The following is a 24,261-nucleotide window of genomic DNA, read 5'->3' as shown; positions in this document are numbered from 1 at the left end:
ACTTGCTAACAATTGTTTAATATCACAATGTCGCGTCTTAATATTATCATTAGGCGATTTACAACAACAACATGAAAATTGTTCATAGTTCTCATATCTATTCCCTTGACTATTCGTGAATCGTATTTTTTCTACTTTATTAAATTTTTATTTCAATGTAGTATATATTATATATTATGATTAACTTAAATTTTCAGAAAGAAGAAAGTGAATGAATAAAGAAAGAAAAATAAATTACATATTTTAATGAAAATGAGAGGGTAAATAGATTGAATTGTCTTTCATGACCTTAAGGGTACTTTGATTATAAAAATATTAGAAATAGCCAAAAAGTACTTGAATTGATATTAATTTATAGTTAATGGACCTCAAAAGATATTATGAAATATTACGCCAAATTTGTTAGGACAGTGGATGTACTTAAAAAAAACGTTCCCTCTATAAAATAATTTGGTTTAAAAAGGACTACAAAATGGGACTATTCTATTCGAAGATTCATTTCCCTCTCTCTCACACACGCGCGCACACATTTTCTCACACACATTTTTGGGATAAAATTCTCTAGGGTTTAAGCAATTTCCACATTCTCCAACACTGAGCCATGTCTTCGACGCTAGAAATCGAAGCTCGAGAGTAAGCTTTCGCTTTTCATTCAATTGCTAAACTTCTCTACACGCCCGTCTTCTTGTATCTCCAGCTCATGCAACCTTACATTTATTGATTTGACGCATTTCGATTGAATTGGAAGAGCGCGACATAATCCAAACGTTTTGAAAGGCTTAGGGTTTATTACGGATCGTTTATTTATTCTGAGCTGCACTGATATTTTTAGGAGGTTAGCTAGAATTTGGGAATTAGCTACATATCTGTTTTTATTGTGTCCACGTTTGTGAAGCTTCCACAAAATTGTCAGTTAAATTGATCTTTGGTCAAATACTTAGAGCATTAGCTAATTTGTGCAATGCTGGCTTCAGCTCGAACCAGCTGATGTTATTAATGGTGCTCAATTTTTATCTCCCCTTGCAATGAGGTGTTACTTCAAAATTGCATTTTAAATGGTTATGGTGTTTTTTGTTGATTGGAGTTAGACGGAATATTTTTTTGACGTTATCCACTGTACTTGAACCATTTTAATGGAACATCTTTATGCCCTAATTGGACACTGATTCATCTTCTTTTTTGCATATCTGCTAGGCACTTGTTTTGACATGTTAATCTAATTGTTTGAATATTATGAAGAGTCATGAATGCAACCCTTTTCTTTGTTTATTTGTTTGTAGTGTTATCAAGATAGTACTACAATTCTGCAAAGAGAATTCTCTACATCAGACTTTTCAAACACTGCAGAATGAGTGTCAGGTTTCTCTAAATACAGTGGACAGCCACGAGACTTTTGTTGCTGATATTAACAGTGGGAGGTGGGATGCAATCTTGCCACAAGTTGCCCAACTTAAACTTCCAAGGAAAACATTAGAAGATCTATATGAGCAGGTAGTCATATTGTATATGTGAAATCATCTCCCAACTATGGTGTTTTGAGGATTCTTTCTTCACAGTTCATTATTTGTAATTTGTAATTTGTAATTACTAATTATTCTCATTCTTTCCCCTTGTTTATAGATTGTTCTAGAAATGATTGAACTTCGGGAGATTGATACTGCCCGTGCAATTTTAAGACAAACTCAGGTGATGGGCGTCATGAAACAGGAGGAACCAGAGAGATACTTACGACTTGAACATCTACTGGTTCGGACTTACTTTGACCCGAATGAGGTATGTGATATCAAGTCTTTCTTACCTCTATCTTTGGCTTTGGTCTTCATCTAAGCATATAGAATTATCAGAATTTGAACTACACATATGAACATATTTTACTCACAGGTGTATCAAGACTCTACAAAGGAGAAAAGACGTGCTCAAATAGCCCAAGGTTTTGTTGTTTAAATTTTGTTTTGTTTCATCATATTCGTTTTCATATGCTATGCCACCTAAAGTGAAGTTTGCTTTTTATTTGCTCCTTCGCTTAAGCTATAACCTAGAAGATATTCTTATAGAGTTACTGATCTGGTATGAACAAACTAGTTACAGAGTAATTTGGTTGGGATAATAGATATTTGAGTATGTTTAAGAGGTTAACAACTTTACTGATGTCTATGCATCTGAATTAATCCATTGGCAAGATATGCTTCATTTGAACATTCATTAAACCCAAACTGCAAACTGGGGGTCTTAGTTATCCTACTGTTGACGGTTGAATACCTAGGACTGCCAAAGAGATTTTCTTATTTGGCAATAGAAGACTAAGCAATGTGATACAACTACATTGGTTGGACGTAATTAGACAGCTATGCCTGGATGAGTTTCAATTTCCATATGTCTTAGATTCTCTTCTTGTGATGCACGCTCTTACTCACATTGTTCAACTATATTTTCAGCTGTTGCAGCTGAAGTTTCAGTAGTTCCACCTTCACGGTTGATGGCTTTGATCAGCCAGGCTTTAAAATGGCAGCAGCATCAAGGTTCGGATAGAGGGACTTATCCTGTTATCTTATTGTCTAATTGTCTTATTTTATGTTGTGTGCTTGTGTTAAAATATAGTAATTGCCAAGCAGTTTACTACCATGGTACATAAGGAGGAGTCTATTTTTCGCTTTCTCTTTCAATTTGCGGCTCCAAGTCCAACACTTCTTATGGCATTGTAGGAAAGAATATAATCCTTCTACATGGATTTTATGTCCTGTTACACCACTCTTCGCCTTTTCAGGTTTACTGCCACCTGGAACACAATTTGACCTGTTCCGAGGTACTGCTGCTATGAAACAAGACGTAGAAGATATGTACCCAACGAACCTTGGGCACACTATTAAGGTATTTGGTATATCCAACTTGCATACGGATACTGCCATACTGGTTACATGAAATACATGTATTTTAGTCTTTTTAGAAATGATTTTTTTATCTCGACTTTTATTTCTCCTATTACCTTTATATGACTATGCTTTCAAGATGCTTGATAATGGTTTATTGACTGCAGTTCGGGAAGAATAGTCATCCAGAGTGTGCTCGGTTTTCTCCTGATGGTCAATTCCTTGTTTCTTGTTCAGTTGATGGATTTATTGAGGTAATTAGTTTTTGGAGTTTCTTATTTTGTGATTTTGTTGGAGTTTTAAGTTTTGAGTGCTCATTCTAGTGCGTTCCAGGTCTGGGACCATATAAGTGGGAAACTGAAGAAGGATCTCCAGTACCAGGCTGATGTGAGTTGCACACTCCCCCTCCCCCCACCCCCACCGCGCTCTCTCCCTTGATGTTTTTTTTTCCTTTTGGTGTATAGAGACAAGTGCATAAACCATAACGGTCATGAATGCCAATCGCTTAGGTAGACACGGTTGTAACACCATAAGCTAACTGGTGATAACATGGCAGGAAACATTTATGATGCATGATGATGCTGTCCTATGTGTTGATTTTAGTAGGGACTCTGAGATGATTGCCTCCGGGTCACAAGATGGAAAAATAAAGGTAAATAATCGCATGAATTTCTTGTTAGCCAAAGATGCATAATGCTGCATTATTTTACTTGTGATCTGTTTTTACTGAATAGGATAGATTCAAACTTGTTTAAGTTTGTTATAGGTTTGGCGTATCCGAACTGGTCAGTGCTTGCGTCGACTTGAGCGTGCACATGGTGAAGGTGTCACTAGTGTTAGCTTTTCTCGAGACGGAACCCAATTGTTGAGTGCATCATTTGACACCACTGCTAGGTTTGCATCTTATTCTCTCATCTTAAGCTTTTCTGTCTGCTCAAAAACATTTTCGAGAATATTACCAAGGCTTTGCATTGCATGGATCCATTGCTTTTGACACTTGTTGATTTTCATATTTTGTGCAGAATTCATGGCATGAAATCCGGGAAGATTTTGAAAGAGTTCCGTGGTCATTCATCATATGTTAATGATGCCATCTTCACAGCTGATGGTTCTCGTATCATAACTGCATCCAGTGATTGCACTGTGAAAGTATGTAACCTTAATAATTACTTTTTTTTCTGGGATTTTCCGCTTTCATGTTTGTAATGCATGTCTCAATGATATTTAGGTTTGGGATGTGAAGACTACAGATTGTCTACAGACATTTAAGCCACCACCTCCACTACGGGTTCGTGTGTTGTTAGTTGTTTGAGCTTGAAATTGTGCTAACTATACGTATTTCTCTAGTTAAGTTATTTTAAAAACTCTTTTATTCTCTTCTTCATCTTATATGCTACAGGGAGGTGATGCGTCTGTGAATTCTGTTCATCTTTTCCCCAAAAATACAGATCACATAGTTGTCTGCAACAAGACATCGGCAATATACATCATGACACTCCAAGGGCAGGTAACATATTACACATATTGCTTCTTTCTGTTCTCCTTGCTTAAATATGCTATTTCCTAGAATATAGCGCTTTAAATCATCTCATTAGTGAGCTGTATTGATACTGAGGGGTGTTAAACACCATACTTTGTACTTTACGTTGTACCCTTTTTTCTTGTGGAATAGTATCAAACGAGAGAGCAAACTAATTTTGCTCTGTTATATTTTGCATTTGAATCTTCCCCTATATAGGTGGTAAAAAGTTTTTCATCCGGTAAAAGAGAAGGTGGAGATTTTATGGCAGCTTGTGTATCAACCAAAGGAGAGTGGATTTATTGTGTCGGCGAAGACAGGTAAGCTAAAAATGAAGTGCATCTTTTTAAATTACCGCACATATTCTTTGGCATATGCACACTGATCAGCACCTGCAATGAAAGTTGACTTGTCTAGTGGGTTCTCTCCTGCATTGTTAATCTTATGTAGTAGAAATTTTTTTGCCGGGATAGCTATCTATACATGAAATTATTGTACATGATTATCTTCAAGTCATTTAGTGATAGTTTTAGGGGTAACAATCAACCAAACTCTTTTCGCCCAAAATCACACCTTTCTTGCACGTTGTGATTTCTGTGGGGATTCACCACTCTGTTGCTCTAGCTACCACTTGTTTATTTTCTATATACATCGTACCATCTTCACTTCCTTCTCTAGAACTGATTCACTAATTTATCTGAATTTCATGCAGAAATTTATATTGCTTCAGTTATCAATCTGGCAAACTAGAGCATCTAATGAAGGTAAGTTGCTTTCGAGTTTCAAAGCATTAATGCCAACTTTTAGAATATGTTTCTGTTATGCCAGCTTTCGGCATTAAAGAGGGCGAGGGTAAAATAGGGAAGCCTGATGCCGTTTTTCTTTAGGATTATGAAATATGACACTCATTAGAGGTTAATTTTATTAAGGTTCCTGTACAATAGGATCTTTATATGCTCAATACATAGTTATAAAATCTAAATCTATCTAAACAGTCATATCAAGTCAAGCAAGCCAAGCCAGTCCTAATTTTGTAATGGTTCAATGGCAGGTACATGAGAAGGATGTGATAGGCATCACTCACCATCCCCACACAAACCTCATCGCCACCTACGGCGAAGACTGCACCATGAAATTATGGAAGCCGTGAAGAACTTTCTAGTAGCAGCTTGCATTTGTTTCTACCATACTACAATTTCAACCATTTTTGCTTTCATTTTTTCAGATTATCTAGGCTGTTTGTAATGATGTAAGTATATTCCATCTTTTCCAAAATTTTATTTAAATAGACTTGCGTGTGAACGTTGAAGATGTTGCGTTCGTCAAAAGATCTCTAAACTTTTGTTTGTATTGAGATGGATACCACACTTTGTAGAGACTGGATTTATTAAAAAAGTTTAATCAAAATGGGCATTAAACTTATGGAGTAATTTTTAACTGTTTTATTCTCATGTCACACTTACGGAAAACGATATTGTATGCAATATTTGATAGTTCTAGTGAAAAATTAGAGTCAGGCGCATTTTCCTTCTTGATTTATTATAAAATTAAGTTCATTTAGTTACTACTCTCTCCGTCTGCGAATATGAGTCTCGTTTTTTCATTTTAGTCTGTCTACGAGTAGGAGTCCTGGTTCATTTTGTTACTATTCATATTTCATTTAAAACTAATATTCCATATATGCAAGTGATACTACTATTTCACTAATTTTTTTGCTCTCACTTGTTTTTGACATTTTTTTATTTTCGTGCTGCCAAGAAATGAGACCTCTAAGGGTAGATAGAGAGATTTCTTGGAGTACTATTTTAAAGATTGCAAACTAATTACAAACCACAAAATGATGTGGGTTCTGTTGATTGGATAATACTACAAATTTACTTGGCATCGGATTCGAGATAGATATATAAAAGAAAAGAAAATTAAATTATGGAAAACTTTATTGTTGACTTTTTTACTAAATACAAGATTTTCCAACTGAAAAATAGCTCTATGCACAACTCTAATAGTAGGCATTTATGACTTTTTGTTAGTTGGAACACAATGTCTCAACAACTTTCAATTAAGATGATGAGGTAAATGTTTAATTTCAACACTGAAAAACTCACGTAACCTACTGAATTTGATATAGAAATACGTACATACGAGAAGTGGTATTCCCGCCATATCGAATTTATTTCACCAAAATTTGATTCAAAGGTCCTAATTAAGATTTTACTATTTCAAATAATTGAATAATGCAGACTTCGTCTATAAATCTCTAGACTATTTACATAAAATATTTATATCAAGCAATTAAATCCTTGAAATTCGTGTCATTTTTAATTGTCGTTCAAAATTTATACTAGAATAAAATAATAAAATCGAACTCAGCAGTAGTTGGTCAATCGAATTTGAATTGCCTATGACATGTTGGAAAAAAAAAGTTGAATTTGAATACGTTTGCCGTCGACAGCTTCCAATCACTTTGTTCTTCTCTTGCTTCATTGAATGGTTAGATACAGAAGCTATCTTCTCTCTCTCTTTTGAAGTATATTTGATTCGTTGACATTAGGAAAAGCTAGCAACCTTAATATTGGTGAATATTAATGTCTTTTCAATCGTTACGTGTTTTCATATTATGTCTGATCAGTTGACTTTAGTTTAATGTCTACCCCAAAATATGATTTTCCAAAATCTGCATCTAAATTCGATAATCTGTGACTATGTGTATCGTCTAAAAATAACCATAGTAAAACACAACAAAATTGATTTTAAACACCGGTACTAGCAATTTCATTAACACTTTATCATATATATATAACGATGTAGTATTATGTATATACACATAGCAAATACTCCCTCAGTCTCATTAGAAATGAAACGTTTTCCTTTTTAGTTTGTCCAATTTAAAATAAAACATTTCTAAAAATTGAAGCAATACTCTCTCTACTTTTTCTTCTCTCTTATTTTGCTCTCTCTCTTCATTAGCTCACTAAACAACACTACATAAAATCTCGTGCCGGAAAGCAAATGTTGCATATTTAATGAGACGGAGGGAGTATAAAAAAATTTCAATTTCCCCCCAAAATAGCAAAAACTCCAAAAGTTATACAACTAACCTAACAATGATCCATGCATGAGACCAAAAACCAAATTAAAGTCTCATATCGAAATCTTAGCAAATTTCAAATTGAATGCTGCAAATGCCATTATATATAGGTAGTATATACTAGTAGCACACGCTCCGTCCCACAATAGAAGTCACACTCGGTGTGATCACAGATTTTAAGAAATGTAAAGATAGTCGGTTGGTGGAATATGAAGTCCATCTTTTATATTGATTTTATAATAGAATGTGAGTGGAGTGAGTTAGTGGAATGTGAGACCTACTTACCATTTATGACAAAAGTGGAATGTGACTCTTATTGTGGGACGAAGAGAGTAATAAACTACACAAAGCATGCATATATTAAAGGTAATAAAAATCATTTTATAAAACAAGTGACGAGTGAGAAAATGCACATAAACATTAGATAAAAAGTAGTACGTAGTAATTAATTTTTTTGATACATATTAACTGCAACATATTTACTCCTCCCCCAACCACCGCCTTCCGCCGCCTATTTAACCCCTCCGCCACCCTCCTTTTTCCCACTCACCACTATATTCCTTGACAGAAAAAAGAGAGATGGCTAACACTTTCTTCAACCTTTTCATGCTCTTCCTATCTCTCACTGCAGGTTTATGCTATGCCCAACATGCAAATGGAGGAGGAAAAATAAGAAAACCTTTGGCTCCGGCCATGTTTGTTTTTGGCGATTCTTTGATCGACAGTGGCAACAACAATAATTTACCTTCTTTTGCTAAAGCCAATTACTTTCCTTATGGTATCGATTTTAACAACGGCCCCACCGGAAGATTCTCCAACGGCTACACCATGGTCGACACCATCGGTATATATCTACTCTCCTCGTCCCCCATTTAAACATCTATTTTAAAATTAGTAGCTTTATAAAGAAAATTTAGTGAAAATAGGTCTTTATATCGTGACCATCTTAAAATGACAAAATGAGTCGATATGTATGTGTATGACCGTGCATAAATGGGTGGTACGTGCAGCTGAGTTGCTTGGACTTCCGTTGATCCCTCCTCACTCGGAGGCTTCGGCCAAACAAATGAAACATGGAGTTAATTTTGCGTCTGCTGCTTCTGGAATTCTTGACATCACAGGAAGAAATTTTGTGAGTTTTTTTTTTTTTTTAATAAATAGTGTTCTCTTCCATGCAAATAAACGTGACACCATCGGAAATATTTAGATCGAAATTAGGTAGAATAAGAAAAAACAATCTATTATTATGAAATTGTTCCTTTTATATTTTTATTTAATGGCAATGATATTAATTTATTTATATTCATGAAATATTGACAATTTTTAGAATAAAGTAGTATTTAAATAAATCAATACAATTAAATTATATGCTATACATATCAAAATTTATTTGGTAATGTGATGTGGGCATGCAGATGAGGCGAATCCCATTCAACCAACAGATCGGAAACTTCGAGAACATTCTCGACGAACTCACGGGTACCCTCGGAGCTAACGAGGTGGTCCATCATCTGTCGAGGTGCATTTTCTTCATCGGAATGGGTAGCAACGATGATGGGGTGCGTACTAAACAAGCCCAACAGCAATGGGGTGCGTACTAAACAAGCCCAACAGCAATGACGGCCCATCAGCCCAAAGCCCAAGGAAGAGTATGAGTTCGGCATTACCAAAGAGTTCGGCCTCAGCCTACAGCTCGGTAAAAGCCAACCAATCTAGCTCTGCTCTCAGGTCGGCATCAAGCTCTACTCTCAGATCGGCAACCAAAGCAGTTCGGTCTCGGTATTCGACCGAACAAGGAGTTAGTGGACCCATACAGGATGTCCAACACACCCACTACCACGTGGTGTCAACTCAGGCCACGATCGTAGGCCGTGACCTACGCTACATCCACGATCTTAGGCCATGACCTACACGACATCCACGACTTAGGGTGGTGATGCAAGCCACGATCTTAGTCCAAGATATAAATGGAACTTAGATCTGATATGAGAAGGTTAAGCTCTCTAGAGATAAAACACCATATAGCAAATAGCAAGTTTGTATTTGTAAGCTGTAGAAAACAGATCAAGCAATACAATCTTGCCCTCCATTTTTCCGTGGACGTAGATTTACTTCAGTAAATCGAACCACGTAAATTCTTTGTGTCTGTATTTTCATTCTCTACCAGCATTTGCTAACATCAAAAATTCGCGGATCCATCACTGGCGCCGTCTGTGGGAAACAGAGAACAAAATTTGTGATAAAGCGAATTTTTGATCCATTTTTTTCCACCCAAAAAATGCATACCAGATCGCAGAGTACCCGTATTCCTGCCCGTGAGAACCAGGAAGAAGCCAATCCATCCCATAGGTCAGGAAAACAGCCTAGGGATAAATCCACCACCAGTTCTCATGGCGAAGGAACAGGCCGCTCCAAAAATCGTCCCACTGAGTCTTCCCAGCAGCCTGATTTGAATGAGGCTGTCAAGCTATTCTTGGCTGAGAAGCAGGATGAGTTCTTAGCCTTCCTGCAAAAGAGCCAAGAGCCGAAGACGAAAGCGGAGGATTCTCCTTCCTCATCCAGACATGAAAGTCACTACCGCAGTAGTACCGTGTCTTCCAGGAAGAAGAATCCTCAACCCCGACATATTCCTGCTCTTCCTCGGTACCGGAATCACAGGAGAACTCAATCTCCTCCATACCGACGAGATATCGGATTCGCCGTGTACGGAGCACTGAAGACTCCGTTCTCGGACGACATCACCCGAACTCCCCTACCGCAGAACTACCGAACTCCGTCGATGACTTACGACGGGCTCGTGGACCCTCACGATTTCTTGGGGCGCTATCAGTATAACATGGCGAACCAGGGTCTCAACGAGGTCCACATGTGCAAGCTGTTTCCCGAGCTGCTCATCGGGAACGCGAGAAGGTGGTTCGATAGCCTCCCCCAGGGCAGCATCAGATCTTACCGAGATCTAATGGATGCCTTCCACAGGAGGTTCTTTCAGAAAGCGGAAGCCCGAATCACTTCGGCTCAGCTGCTTTCCATTCGTCAAGGTCGCGACGAAAAAATCAGCGACTTTATGACAAGATTCCACAAGGAATGCCTGCAAGTAGACGATCTCAACGATCTGCTTGTCATCTCGGCATTCCAAAATGGAATCCTGCCCGGAGCTCTCTACAGGAAGCTCGTTGAGTGCGGTCCGCAGACAGCTCAGGAAATGTGGGACATTGCGGACCAGTACTCCCGGGCCGATGAGGCAGACCGTCGCAAACGGTCGTTAGACAGCTCATCGTCCCGAGGAGACAGGAGGAAGCCCGATCATAGCGATCAGGGACATCCTCGCCGAACTCCTTTTGGCGATCAGGGACATCCTCGCCGAACTCCGTTTGAAAGGATTCAAAGGACTCCGGTGCAAGACAGATTGGGACCCCGTCTCAATCCCGAGAAGCCGCCCGCTCAGTTCGTACCGCTGAACAAGCCGAGAGCGGAAATTTTCGAACTACACTCCGACCTGTTCGAAAAGCCAAAGCGGATGACGAAATCTGCCGCGCGCCGACCCCAGGATAACTACTGCTCCTACCATCAAGACCACGGTCACGATACCGAGGAGTGCAGAAACTTGGCTGCAGGTATCGATGTTCTTGTGAGGGCAGGGACATTGAAAAAATACCAAAGCAAGCAGTCAAAGAAGAATAAGAAGCAGAGAGGTGCGAACTGCGCTCCTCAGGATCCGAAAAGGCAGCCGGATCCCGAAGACGATGACGAGCCGCAATATGATGGAGTAATCCTGACTATTGACGCTCTCCCTGCCGGGAAGACCAAGTCGTCCCTGAAGTCGGAGCGCAGGGGCTCCAATCGAGAGGAGCCAACGCATAAAAGGCTGAAGCAGGACGAAGTGATTACGTTCTCGGATGCTGATCCCGTCCCGGCCATCTCTCCTCACCAAGACGCCATTGTCATCCAAGCCGGAGTGGCAAACAAACTGATCCACAGGGTGTTTGTGGATACAGGAGCGTCAGTCAGCATTCTTTTTAAAGAGTGCTTCGACAAACTAGAAGTGGACCCAGCTCGGCTCAGCCCGGCTCCGCTTCCCCTGAAGAGCTTCGCCCAGGAGGACACCCGCCCTGAAGGTATTATCAGCCTTCCGATCACGGTGGGGAAAGCGCCTACTAGCTCCAGTACGATGATTGAGTTTTTCGTGGTAAAAGCTCGGTCCCCGTACAACGTCATCCTGGGAAGAGACTGGCTCAACACAGTTCGGGCCGTTTGCTCCACCTATCACCTCACCATCAAGATCCCTACTAAAGGAGGGATAGCGGTCATCCGAGGTGACCAAAAAAGAGCAAAGGAATGCCTGCAAATTGCGCTTAGAAGTGCCGAGCAGTCAGATCGGCACCACCAAGCATAGCAATCACAGCAGCCGGAGTCAGAGGCGATGACCGAAGTCATACCGGAGCCGAACTCGATGACAGTTCAGCTGTACGAAGACGATCCATCCAGAACGGTTAAGATCGGCTTCGCGGGAACGCCTCTACTTCGGGAAAAAACCATCCAGCTCCTCAAGGAGTACAAAGACGTCTTTGCATGGTCTCCGTTGGACATGACCGGAGTGCCCCCCGAGGTAATCACTCATCGTTTAAATATTGATCCTTCGGTCCGGCCGATAAAACAGAAGCAAAGACTCTTTGCGGCAGAACGAAGTCAAGTCATCCATGACGAAGTCCGTCAATTATTGAAGGCGGATGTGTTATTCGAAGTGAAGTATCCTTCGTGGGTGGCCAATCCTGTCATGATCAAGAAAAAGGAAGGAGGATGGCGGATGTGCATAGATTTCACCGATCTAAATAAGCACTGTCCCAAAGATTGCTATCCCCTTCCGAACATAGATAAAAAAGTAGAAGCTCTGATAGGCTTTGAAATTTTTTGTTTTCTTGATCTATACAAAGGATACCATCAGGTTTTAATGGATGAGATTGACGCTTCAAAAACGGCCTTCATTACTGATTTCGGCATTTTCGCTTATAAAAAGATGCCATTCGGTTTAAAGAATGCCGGAGCCACTTATCAAAGGATGGTAGACAAGCTTTTTCGGCACCTGATTGGAAAGGAAGTCGAAGTATATGTTGACGATATAGTCGTCAAGAGCAAAAGCACCTCGGAGTACGAGCACAACCTCAAGTCCACTCTCAACGTGCTCAAGAAAGCCAACCTCAAACTTAATCCCCAAAAGTGTACCTTTTTGGTAGATTCGGGAAAGTTTCTGGGTTGTTGGGTTTCAAAAGACGGACTCAAGGCAAACCCCTCAAAAGTTCAAGTCGTTCAGAACATGGCAATGCCGAAGTCCATACATGACGTGCAAAGGCTAACCGGATGTCTAGCCGCACTGAGTCGATTCCTTTCCCAAGCAGCCGAAAAGCAACTGCCGTTCTTCAAGGTGTTGAAAAAGGCACCAAAGTTCGAGTGGGGAGCCGAGCAGAAAAAGGCCTTTGACGAGCTCAAAAGTTATCTAGCCGAGCTTCCTATTCTCTCTGCTCCAGCCGAAGCCGAAGTACTATTCTTATACTTAGCGGCATCGGATCAAACCATCAGCGCGGTGCTTGTACGAGAAGAAGGCCTAAAGCAGTTTCCCATCTACTTTACAAGCCGAGCATTAAGAGGTCCAGAAACAAGGTATCAACCTCTGGAAAAAATTGCTCTGGCGTTAGTAAATGCAGCAAGGAGACTGCGGCCATACTTCTATGCTCACAAGGTATGCGTCTTAACCGATCTACCTCTTCGGCAAGTTTTGACCAAGCCAGAAGCATCAGGCAGAATCGCCAAGTGGGCTATAGAGTTGGGAGAGCACACAATTGAATATCTACCTCGGAAAGCCATCAAGGGACAAGCCTTGGCAGATTTTCTTGCAGAAGCGAAGTTCGATCAAGCAATTCCTATTATTGCCGAACAGAAGAATTCTGCCAATGCCGAACTAGCACAGCCCTTGGAATCCGAAGTAGAGCCGCCGGACTGCTGGAGCGGATTCGTAGATGGAGCTTCAAACAAGATGGGAAGTGGAGCTGGTATTTTACTTGTCGCTGACGACGGACACGAGGTAACCTACTCACTTCGTTTCCTATTCCCCACTACTAATAATGAAGCCGAGTACGAAGCCCTCCTGGCCGGACTCCAGTTAGCGCAAAGTCTACTCGTCAAATCTCTCAAAGTCCATTGTGATTCACAAGTCATAGTAAATCACATGTTGGGTACAAGTGAAGCCCGTGACGAGAGAATGAAGAAGTATTTGGACAAAGCGCAAAGCATCAGCCGAAGTTTCTCCTATTTTCGGATAATCCGCATTCCCAGAGCGGAAAATAGCCGAGCAGATACCTTAAGTAAGTTGGCCTCAGATCCGAGCTCAAAGGCGGAAGAATTAATGCATCGAAGCATTGATGAAGCCGAGGTACAGTCTGTATCCAGCTCGCCGAACTGGATGACGCCGATCTTGCAGTATCTGGATCAAGGACAATTGCCCGAGGATAAGAGAGAAGCTCGGAAGATCACGTGCCGAGCTCTTCGGTACGAACTTCATGAAGGAGTCCTCTTTAGAAAGTCTTACCTCCAGCCGTTATTGCGGTGCGTAGGACCAGAAGAGACGGACTACATCCTCAGAGAAGTTCATGAAGGATCGTGCGGTAGCCACATCGGAGCCAGAGCTTTAGCTAAAAAAGTTCTGAGATGGGGATATTATTGGCCAACCATGGTACAAGAGGCAGTGCAGCTCGTCAAGAAGTGTACGAAGTGCCAAATTCATGCAAATGTCCCAAGGATGCCGCAGACCGATCTATACACTATGCAAAGCCCTTGGCCTTTCATGCAATGGGGCATAGACATAGTGGGACCACTTCCTCAAGCTCCTCGGCAAATGAAATTCCTTATCGTTGCCGTGGACTACTTCACGAAGTGGGTGGAGGCTGAACCTTTAGCTACGATAACGAGCTCAAAGGCATTGGACTTCGTCTGGAAGAACATAGTGTGCCGATTTGGCATACCCCACATCCTCATCTCGGATAATGGGACTCAGTTCACCGACAAGACGTTCAAGAATTGGTGCCAAGAGCTGAACATTCAACAGCGGTTCACTTCGGTCTCCCATCCCCAAGCAAACGGACAAACGGAAGTAACGAACCGGATTCTGGTGAAAGGGTTAAAAGCTCGGTTAGAACAAGCCAAAGGACAATGGGTAGAAAATCTCCCTCAAGTCCTATGGTCCTACCGAACTACACCCAAAACCTCCAACGGTGAAACTCCGTATAGCCTGGTGTACGGCACTGAAGCCGTAATTCCGGTGGAGATCGGCGTACCCAGTCCCCGAACCCTAAATTTCTCCTCAGAAATGAATGACGACGGACTGAGAGCAGAACTAGATCTCGCCGAAGAAAGAAGAGAATTGGCGTGCATAAAAGCAGCCAAGTATAAGGAGCAAGTAGCCCGGTATTATAACCAAAGGGTGAAAAAGCTTCAATTTCAAGTGGGAGATCTCGTCTTGAGAAACAACGAAGTAAGCCGAGCAGAAAAGCTGGGCAAACTCGAACCCACATGGGAGGGTCCATATCGGGTGTCCGAAGTCCTCGGCAAAGGGTCTTATAAATTGACTCACATGTCAGGAGAACAAGTACCCCGAACATGGCACGTCTCCAACCTCAAGAAGTTCCACTTGTAAGAGACAAAGTCCGGTCAGTCCGTCTCGTGTCTAGTTCGGTCATAGGGGTATGTGTTTTTATTTGTTTGTTTTTTACTTGTACCTTTTACTTGTCGTTTTTTAAAAAAAGGTTTAAAGTTTTTTTCCTTCGTCTTTTTCATTTTTTCTCTGTGTGTTTTGTCTCTATGTGCTTGTCGTCTCTTACAAATGGTACCAAGGTATATCGTTCTTTAAAGACTGATCCCCTTTTTAGATCGATTATTAAAGACTATTGTGAGTCCAAGCTTCTAAGGAGGATATAAGACCACAATTCAGCTTAACAAGCAGTTCGTCTGAAACGAGCTGCAACAAGCCAACGATTGTGAGTCAAAGCTTCTACAGAAGATACAAGACCACAATTCAGCTTAAACAAGCAGTTCGTCTGAAACGAGCTGCAATAAGCCAACGATTGTGAAGTCCAAGCTTCTAAAGAGGATACAAGACCACAATTCGGCTTAAAAATCAAGCACTTCGTCTGAAACGAACTGCAACGAAAGTCCGATTCTCGCGATAAAACTTGCCTGAATTAGGACAAGGGAAAGTCCGATCCACGCGATAAACCTCGCCGAATTAGGACGACCAAGTTCGGTCAAAGAAGTTTACCTCATAAGACCGAGGACGACCATGTCTAGTCAAAGAGGTTTACTGCATAAGACCACTTCGGTTAACTGGGAAAGTCCGATCCACGCGATAAAACTCGCCGAATTAGGACAAGGGAAAGTTCAATCCCGGCGACAAAAATCGCCAAATTAGAACACAAGACGAGTCCGGTCAAAGATGTTTATTTCATCAGACCAAAGACGAGTCCGGTCAAAGATGTTTATTTCATCAGACCAAAGACGAGTCCGGTCAAAGATGTTTATTTCATCAGACCAAAGACGAGACCGGTCAAAGATGTTTATTTCATCAGACCAAAGACGAGTCCGGTCAAAGATGTTTATTTCATCAGACCAAGGACCAAGTCCGGTCAAAGAAGTTTACTTCATAAGACCGAGGACGAGTACGATGAAATTTTTTCGCTAAGCTGTAAATACAGTGTTAGAAGCGAAAACAAAATTTCATTTATCAAATCTTGTTCAGCATACAACTCCGCTACCCTACAAAATGGCGTTACGCTATTACAAAGGACTATTCTACTGTCCAGGGTTGCTGAAGTTAAGCCACCTATCTGCAAAATCCTCTGGAAGCCGAGTTCGGTTGTTCCGAGCAGATGAAGAATAAGCAGGTCGACGAGATGCTATCCTCGACCCAACGCCTCTTCCCCGAGCCCGAGAAGTCCTAACACCTCGGCGATGAAGAGTCTCTGCAATAAGCATCTGCTGATCTTGCTCGCTCATAGTCACAACTCCTCGGCGAATTTCAGTCCGTCCCCGTCTTGACGATTCCGGTTGCTCCTGAGCCCGTTCTCGTCTTGACGTTTCCGGCTGTTCCGGAGTTCGTTGTTGGCTGGGAGTAGGATTTTGAACAAGGGAACCAGAGGTTTGATCTGGAGTGCGAGCATCTGTTGGCGCGATATGCCGGAGGAATCTCTCAATTGAGGGACGCCGGGCAAGAACAATGTCATACCGAGAAGCCCAGCGCCGCAATGATTTCACGACTTGTTGGCAAGCCGAGCTCTCCAGCGCATTGTTCCTCCGGAGTACATTATACTCCTCCCACAGTTCGTCAACTCGTTCCTGAACTTCTGATATGGTCATTCCCCCGCGCACACGGATGTAATCCTCATACGCAGTCCTCTCAGCAATGGCCGTATTCAGCTCGGCCTCCAGATCTTTCTTATCGGACTCTAAGTCCTTGATATCGGCCTCCAGCTTCACTAAACGAGCCAGAAGCTCGTCATTCTTCGTCTGATCGGCTATAGCTCTTCTCTCAGCTTCGTCCAAAGCCGAAGAGTACAGCCGTTTCCAGTGAAGTATCTCCATCTCCTTGGGTACAAAGCAGCTATATTAGTTCGGCAGCTATACCGAGCAGATAGTAAAATACAACAGGAATAAAGGCGAGTACGAAAAGCTATACGAAGACAAATGTAGAGAATTTTTCATTCACAAGGAAAATTTTTTACACTAGGGCTTCAAGGCCATTTTACAAGGAAGAAACTAGACTAAGAGAAGGGAGACGAAATCATACTCCGCCTGCTTCGTCTCCGGCTCCTCGGTCTGGTACAGCTTCCTTCTCCTGGGCTACCTCAGCCTCGGCCTCGCCTCCTGCCGGCCTCGCCTCCGCCTCCTGATCGGCCTCCTTCTCCGGATGCCCGGCCTGATCGACTTCGGCCTCCCGCTCCAGCGGCTCGGCCTCACCCTCTCCGTTGTAAGTCGAAGCGGGTGAAACGGGTCCCACGGAGGCAAAGATAGCCTCCAGGTTCTCGTCCCGATCAGCTCGACAACTCCGGACTCGGTCTGCAGAAAGCAGGACCGAAGATGAAGCGAGCTCCTCAAGGAGCGGCAGATTCTGAAGCCGAGCTGCTATCTCTCGGCTGTACAGAGGCAGCACGACGTCGGCCCCCTGCTCGCCCTTATCGGCAATTAGCCTTACCAGGCTACCGACAAAGGCCGAGAACTGGCTGCTCAAAAAGAGTTTCTCCGTGTAAACACGGAGAGCCTCCCCTTGGGCAACCACGGCAGCAGCATCGCTCCGCTTCGCCTGCTCTCGCTGGATGACGAGCTGGTTTTTGGCAAACTGAGCTTCATCCTGGGCCGAAATCCTAGCAGCTCTGGCCTTCTCAAAGTTAGCCTCAGCCTGTTCGGCCCGATGACAAGCAGCTGCCAACTTCCTCTGCATCTCGGCATAGTCATTGGACGCTTTGGAGAGTTCGACGGCGACGAGCTTGGAGAGCATATCGTTCCTCTGAAAATGAATAAAGAAAAAAGTCAACAAAGGGACCACAAAAAATACAAAAAAAAAAAAGCAAGGCCAAAAAATCAAGAAGAGAATTCACCTCGGCGAAGTCCGTGGGCCATAAAAACGGCTCACAGATATGTTCCGAAGGAGGCGCCAAGACCACGTCTTTCTCTGGCGCTCTCGGGGGCTTCTGGGCCTTCCCCCTCCCCTTTGCCGAAGTTGACTCCGGCTTCTTCGGATCCGAAGAGGTTTTTTGCCTTTTCGGAGTCCTCTCGGCATCAGACGCCGAGCTGGCGGTTTTCGGCCTCTCCGGCTCCTTGGACTCCGAAGATTTTCGGGTAGCCTTGTTCAGCATGTACACTGCCAAAAAGCAAGAAAGCAAGGTTAGTTTTCTTCGTTAAAGCAGTAGAACATAAAGGTAAAGAGAAATCCTCACCCTCGGCCTCTTCGTCCGAAGACGAGATGTCGAACACGACGTCGCCCTTGACGAGCTCAGACTCCGTGTATTGTTTCCTAACTATGGGAATCTTGTTGAGCTCGTCATCGAGCTCGGCCAATGGTTCTAACCGAGGGTGAGGAATCACGGATTTCGGCCCTCTCCAGGGGAAGCCCGGAGCCGCTGTCCTATTATAAAAAAAGAAGCGGTTTTGCCATTTCGGCCACTTGGTTTTGCAGAATGCCCTAAAAGGCTGTAAGGGGATCAAGTAAAACCAAGATCCCTTCCTTTTAAATTGGAAAAAATTAAGGATTGCCCGCAGAGACAGATCCTTATCTAACCTACGGAGTTCGGCAGCAAAAGCCGACAAGTGCCTCCAAGAATTCGGAGTCACCTGACCTAAAGGGAGTTGAAAAAAATCAAGAAACTCTACAAAAGGTGGGGGAAGAGGGAAACGAAGCCCGCATTCTAAGCAGGCTTCGTAAACGGTGGCATAACCCTCCGGCGGATCGTTAGCCCTATGATCATCGTCGGGAACCACCGCCTTCCCCCCAGGAAAAGAGTATTTTTCGTAAAGGGATATCACAGTATCCTTACTCAAGATACTGTGAAAATACTCTACGGTCTTCTCCCCGGATTCTTTCCGGCTAGAAGACCCCTTACCCCCTTTTCTACCGCTACCAGACTCAGACGAAGAAGAAGCAGACATGGTTCTTACTCTTTGAAAGTTTGAAGAAATCCTGAGGAAATTTTTGAAAGCGGAAGGAAATTTTTCACGCAAAAGATAGAGAGTGCAGAAGAAGCCAATAGCAAAGGTGTTCAAATGATGAAGAAAGGCGGTATTTATCAGATTTGGAAAAGATTTCAAATCATCGCACCGTTTCATATCCCACCTTTTCAGGATTCGACGGCCGGATTTTACTGTCGCATTTAATGCCGCATTTAATGCAGTCACGCGCAGGGCACGTCCCCCGACTTCAGCCTCCCCCCGTATTCCAGAATGCCGAAGTGACTCGCTTCGCCGAAGTGATTCACTTCGCTTTTCGGGGGGGGTAGTGATGGGGTGCGTACTAAACAAGCCCAACAGCAATGGGGTGCGTACTAAACAAGCCCAACAGCAATGACGGCCCATCAGCCCAAAGCCCAAGGAAGAGTATGAGTTCGGCATTACCAAAGAGTTCGGCCTCAGCCTACAGCTCGGTAAAAGCCAACCTATCAAGCTCTGCTCTCAGGTCGGCATCAAGCTCTACTCTCAGATCGGCAACCAAAGCAGGAGTATGAGTTCGGCATTACCAAAGAGTTCGGCCTCAGCCTACAGCTCGGTAAAAGCCAACCAATCTAGCTCTGCTCTCAGGTCGGCATCAAGCTCTACTCTCAGATCGGCAACCAAAGCAGTTCGGTCTCGGTATTCGACCGAACAAGGAGTTAGTGGACCCATACAGGATGTCCAACACACCCACTACCACGTGGTGTCAACTCAGGCCACGATCGTAGGCCGTGACCTACGCTACATCCACGATCTTAGGCCATGACCTACACGACATCCACGACTTAGGGTGGTGATGCAAGCCACGATCTTAGTCCAAGATATAAATGGAACTTAGATCTGATATGAGAAGGTTAAGCTCTCTAGAGATAAAACACCATATAGCAAATAGCAAGTTTGTATTTGTAAGCTGTAGAAAACAGATCAAGCAATACAATCTTGCCCTCCCTTTTTCCGTGGACGTAGATTTACTTCAGTAAATCGAACCACGTAAATTCTTTGTGTCTGTATTTTCATTCTCTACCAGCATTTGCTAACATCAAAAATTCGCGGATCCATCAAACGACTACCTCAACAACTACCTCTTGCCCAACTACGACACCAAGAATCAATACAATGGTCAACAATATGCCGATTTCCTAGTCAAACAGTATTCCCAACAACTCACTGTAAGTCAGGGGCAGACGCAAAAAAAAAAAAAAAATCCTGCAAAATTAAATTTTAAATTTGAGATTTTGAAAAGACAGTTGTCTTATTGTTTTGCAATAATTAATGATGACTTCTGGATTGCAGAGATTGTACAATCTTGGAGCTAGGAAGTTGGTGATAGCCGGATTAGGGCAAATGGGGTGCATCCCGAGCATTCTAGCACAGAGCAGGACTGGGTTGTGCAACGAGGAGGTGAACAAACTCGTTGCCCCGTTCAACTTGAACACGAAGGTCATGATAAACAACCTAATCCGAAATCTTCCCGGTATCCGATTCTCCTACATTGACATCAACAAAATGTTTAGTGATCTCCTGGCTAATGCCAGGTCATATGGTACGTGACACCTTTAATTGGTCGCAACATTAAATTTAAAGAGTGATACCGAAATTCGGTGTGTAGTAAAATAGTACTACTATAGCAATAAATTTGATTGATTGTGTAGGTTTCAGTGTTGTGAACCGCGGGTGTTGCGGAATTGGGCGGAACAGGGGACAGATAACTTGTCTCCCGTTTCAGAGGCCGTGCCTTGATAGAAACCGGTTCATTTTCTGGGACGCATTTCACCCGACTGAAGCCGTGAATGTCTTGTTAGGGAGGAAGGCCTTCAATGGCAGTAGTGATGTTGTTTATCCTGTCAATATAGCACAACTTGCTAGTCTTTGAAGTTTAATGTTTTTGTTTTGTTGTTGTTGTGATATTTGTGGATGCTAATTTTGTGTCTTTTGTAAGAACAAAACATATGTTGTTTCTATTTCAATCATGATTGTTACGTATCTTAATTTTGAACAAATGTGGTCGAATAAACAAACTTGGTCTACGTAATTAGGGAGATTATTTTTCTTTCTACTTTTGCTCTTGAATTTATTTGATTTTTATTCCAAATATGATTTCAATTGCAACAAACACTAGTTCACAATTCATCAAATCATCAAAATTACAGTTGTAATAAGGAAAAGAAATGGTTACAACAAAATACAGAGAACTACAACATTTGAAAGTGAAAAATGGTAATCCATAGTTTGTGACACCAACTTAAGTGTTTTCCCAAAAATAGTTCGGAACTCATGTTTTCACTTTAAATACTTCCAATTTTTGAAATATTTTTTTTTATTAATAACTCATATAACAGATTCCAATGACGGAATGATGAATTACATGTCGGATTATTAGATTCGTTTTTATGCTTACATGGAAATAAAGTCCATCTATTAAACATCTGATAATCCGACGAGTTGATTCATCATTCTGTCACTAGAAATCAAAATTTGCTCAAAATTTAAAGTTTTAAAGTGAATACTCGAGTCAAGGATATTTTTTGGAATACGCTAAAAGTTGGGGCCATAAGCGCTCTCCCGTTGCTAGAGCGATGCTAACTGTTGTATATTCATAGGGTACGCATGCGATCTCGTCTTAGAACCATATGCTTTTCGGGCGAGAATGACGTTCGCAGCCTCAGTCGGATGAAACGCGTCCCAGAACACGTACTTCCCACGCTTGTCGCAAGGCATTTGAAGCGGGAGGCACGTGATCTGCCCGTTGTTCTTCCCCACGCCGCAACACCCCTCGTCAATCACTTCAAATCCTATTCCAAAACCATAAATAAATTTTTTTAAAAAGTATTATAAATCTACTTGCATTAGTACAATTTTGCAGTTGCAAGACTTGTACCATATGTTCTTGCATTCTCAATCAAATCTTGGCTGCTCTGGAACGAGTCGAGATACACGAATCTAGCGCCGGGAAACCGGCCTCCATTGAACCGGTCCACGACTCTTCTGAGGCCAGCGTTGAAGAGGGAGATCGCACTGTTGATTTCCTCGTTGCATCGGCTGTTGTTCCCATCGAGTCGCGCTAGCTGATACGGTATGCAGCCTATTTGTCCGACTCCGGCCACCACCACCTTCCTCGCCCCCAAATTGTATAAGTCCTAATCATCAACAAGCAGTGACAAAGCTAGGATTTTAAAAATCGAACAGAGTTATATTTTAAAAAGTACGAACCTAAATAACTAAATTAATAAATTAGAGACAAATAGTACTAGTCATTTTCGACTAGTTGACACAATTCCCACAAAATTGTAAATTCGATGTAAAATCATCGAATTTTTTAAAAACATGGAAGAGAATCTTGAAATCGAACCGTTAATTGTTTGGTGTAGTCGTGAATGAGGGAAGCTGCGTAGGCTGCGGGAGTGTATTGGTCACCGGTTGAGTAGTAGTCGCGCATGAAGTAGTTGTTGAGATAGTCGTTGCTGCCTAAACCGGAGTAGAAGATGCATTTGCTTAGGTAGTTGCATAGGCTGCCGTTGTCTTCATTGAAGTATCTCCTTAGCTGCCTCACTGTCTTGGCGAAGCTCGAGACTTGTTGGTTCATCGAGGAGTGGTCACCCTGCGGGTCAAGGGCGGATGCAGAAATTAGTTTTCGGGGAATTTAAATTGATTTTTTTGTTGAGGAGAGGTGCTAAAATTAAAATAATTTCAAAATCATATAGTAATACTATATAAGTTGATTGATTTATTTGGTTATGGGGTGACCCTAAACCTTTAACTCTAAACCCATTCAATTAGGCTTAATTACCTATATAAATAAAGACATACCAAATTATTTCCTGTTTCATCTCGTATTCCAGATGCCCCCGAGGCATAATTCGCTCCCTGCAGCAAGGCTCGGCCACGAGCCTCGGCGTAGGGAGGAATATAGTCAGGAAACCCCAACAATTGAGCTGCAAAATATATAAAATAAACATAAAATATTATCTCAAAGTGCAAAATACGTAAAATTCGTGATCGTGCGAAGGGTAAAAAGCGACCGAATTACCTAACACGTCGACAAAGGTTCGGCCGTTGGTGAAACGCCCCGTGGCACCATCCGAAAAATCAATTCCGTAAGGACTATAGTCCGCCCTAGCAAGAGTCAACATGTCATTGTTATTGCCATTGTCAACTAGTGAATCTCCAAATATGAAGAAACCTCGCACTTGTGAACACCCATTGTTATTGCAAGCCTTAGCATTTGCTAAGTGCAAGAAAATGAGAATTGTCCACAAAAATATGTGCCGGAAAATAGACATTTTTTGCAATGTTTTTTTTTGGTGGTGGGGATTTTGGGGGTGTTTTGGTGTTTATTTATATTGAGATTCTTGGATTCGAGAGAAGTTGGAATCCGTGATTGGAAAATTCTCTTTTAGGTGTAGTTCATGAATGAAAAATTGGTTGTGTTTTTACTATAGTTTTTGTGCTAAAATGAGCGGTGATGAGAGCTCAAATCTCGTGAGCAATTGTGTTTGTTTGTTGGTAAAGGTGAGTGAAATTTAATTAATTTATCCGTGAATCATGAAATGTTAGACGTTGAATCATATGTATAGAATGACACTTTATCCATTGTGGTTGTGAGCATTGGGTAAATTTATTTAATTACTCTATTTGATGTGAGTATTACATAAATTTTGTTAGCAAACCAATAGAAAATACAAATTAATTATGGTAAAGGATTCAAAATTCTCCATCTTTAATTGTTAACTCTCTGATAATTGTGAATAATTGAATGACAATTGTCATTTCTTGGTTGTTTGAACACCTAAATAAATCACTTTCTAAACCTGTTTCTTTTTTAAAAATCATTTTACATTATATTAAATGTAATTCATACACCTTTATAAAAAAATCTTAATCTACTAAATAAAATGCGAAAAAGAAACGAGAGGCTAAAAATAATTAATATCCAAATTACGAAATTTATTTTCTGAATTAATTTTCTAGGATTTTTGGATTTTAATCGGCCTTTGAGAATTTATTGGGCTCAAAGCCCACAGCCTAATAAGATAAAGGCCCAATAA

General features: G+C 41.9%; 3 protein-coding genes across 3 annotated transcripts; 2 read left to right on the top strand and 1 right to left on the bottom strand.

The window, feature by feature from the left end:
• The first annotated feature begins 487 nt into the window (after window positions 1-487).
• Window positions 488-5,808, top strand: LOC121793104 (suppressor of mec-8 and unc-52 protein homolog 1-like). Its single transcript, XM_042191299.1, has 16 exons — window positions 488-633; window positions 1,281-1,491; window positions 1,621-1,773; window positions 1,882-1,930; window positions 2,436-2,519; window positions 2,765-2,868; window positions 3,035-3,121; window positions 3,201-3,254; window positions 3,424-3,519; window positions 3,634-3,761; window positions 3,890-4,016; window positions 4,096-4,155; window positions 4,267-4,374; window positions 4,606-4,706; window positions 5,099-5,150; window positions 5,438-5,808. Exons 1-16 carry the CDS (start codon window positions 602-604, stop codon window positions 5,534-5,536), a joined length of 1,545 nt encoding a protein of 514 aa, XP_042047233.1. The 5' UTR covers window positions 488-601; the 3' UTR covers window positions 5,537-5,808.
• Window positions 5,809-8,053: 2,245 nt separating this feature from the next.
• On the top strand, window positions 8,054-21,089 carry LOC121757286 (GDSL esterase/lipase At1g71691-like). Its single transcript, XM_042152823.1, has 6 exons — window positions 8,054-8,318; window positions 8,485-8,606; window positions 8,890-9,017; window positions 20,274-20,385; window positions 20,510-20,759; window positions 20,869-21,089. The coding sequence occupies exons 1-6, from the start codon at window positions 8,054-8,056 to the stop codon at window positions 21,087-21,089; spliced, it is 1,098 nt and encodes a 365-aa protein (XP_042008757.1).
• A 197-nt stretch (window positions 21,090-21,286) lies between these two features.
• On the bottom strand, window positions 21,287-23,688 carry LOC121796983 (GDSL esterase/lipase At1g33811-like). Its single transcript, XM_042195734.1, has 5 exons — window positions 23,244-23,688; window positions 23,024-23,148; window positions 22,566-22,814; window positions 22,095-22,353; window positions 21,287-22,008 (listed from the first exon to the last, which is right to left on the bottom strand). Exons 1-5 carry the CDS (start codon window positions 23,494-23,496, stop codon window positions 21,785-21,787), a joined length of 1,110 nt encoding a protein of 369 aa, XP_042051668.1. The 5' UTR covers window positions 23,497-23,688; the 3' UTR covers window positions 21,287-21,784.
• Between the last annotated feature and the right edge of the window lie 573 nt (window positions 23,689-24,261).

This window comes from Salvia splendens, chromosome 1 (genome assembly GCF_004379255.2).
Source record: "Salvia splendens isolate huo1 chromosome 1, SspV2, whole genome shotgun sequence".
In the NCBI taxonomy this organism is placed as follows: domain Eukaryota; kingdom Viridiplantae; phylum Streptophyta; class Magnoliopsida; order Lamiales; family Lamiaceae; genus Salvia; species Salvia splendens.
This window is presented reverse-complemented; position numbering and strand designations above follow the sequence as displayed.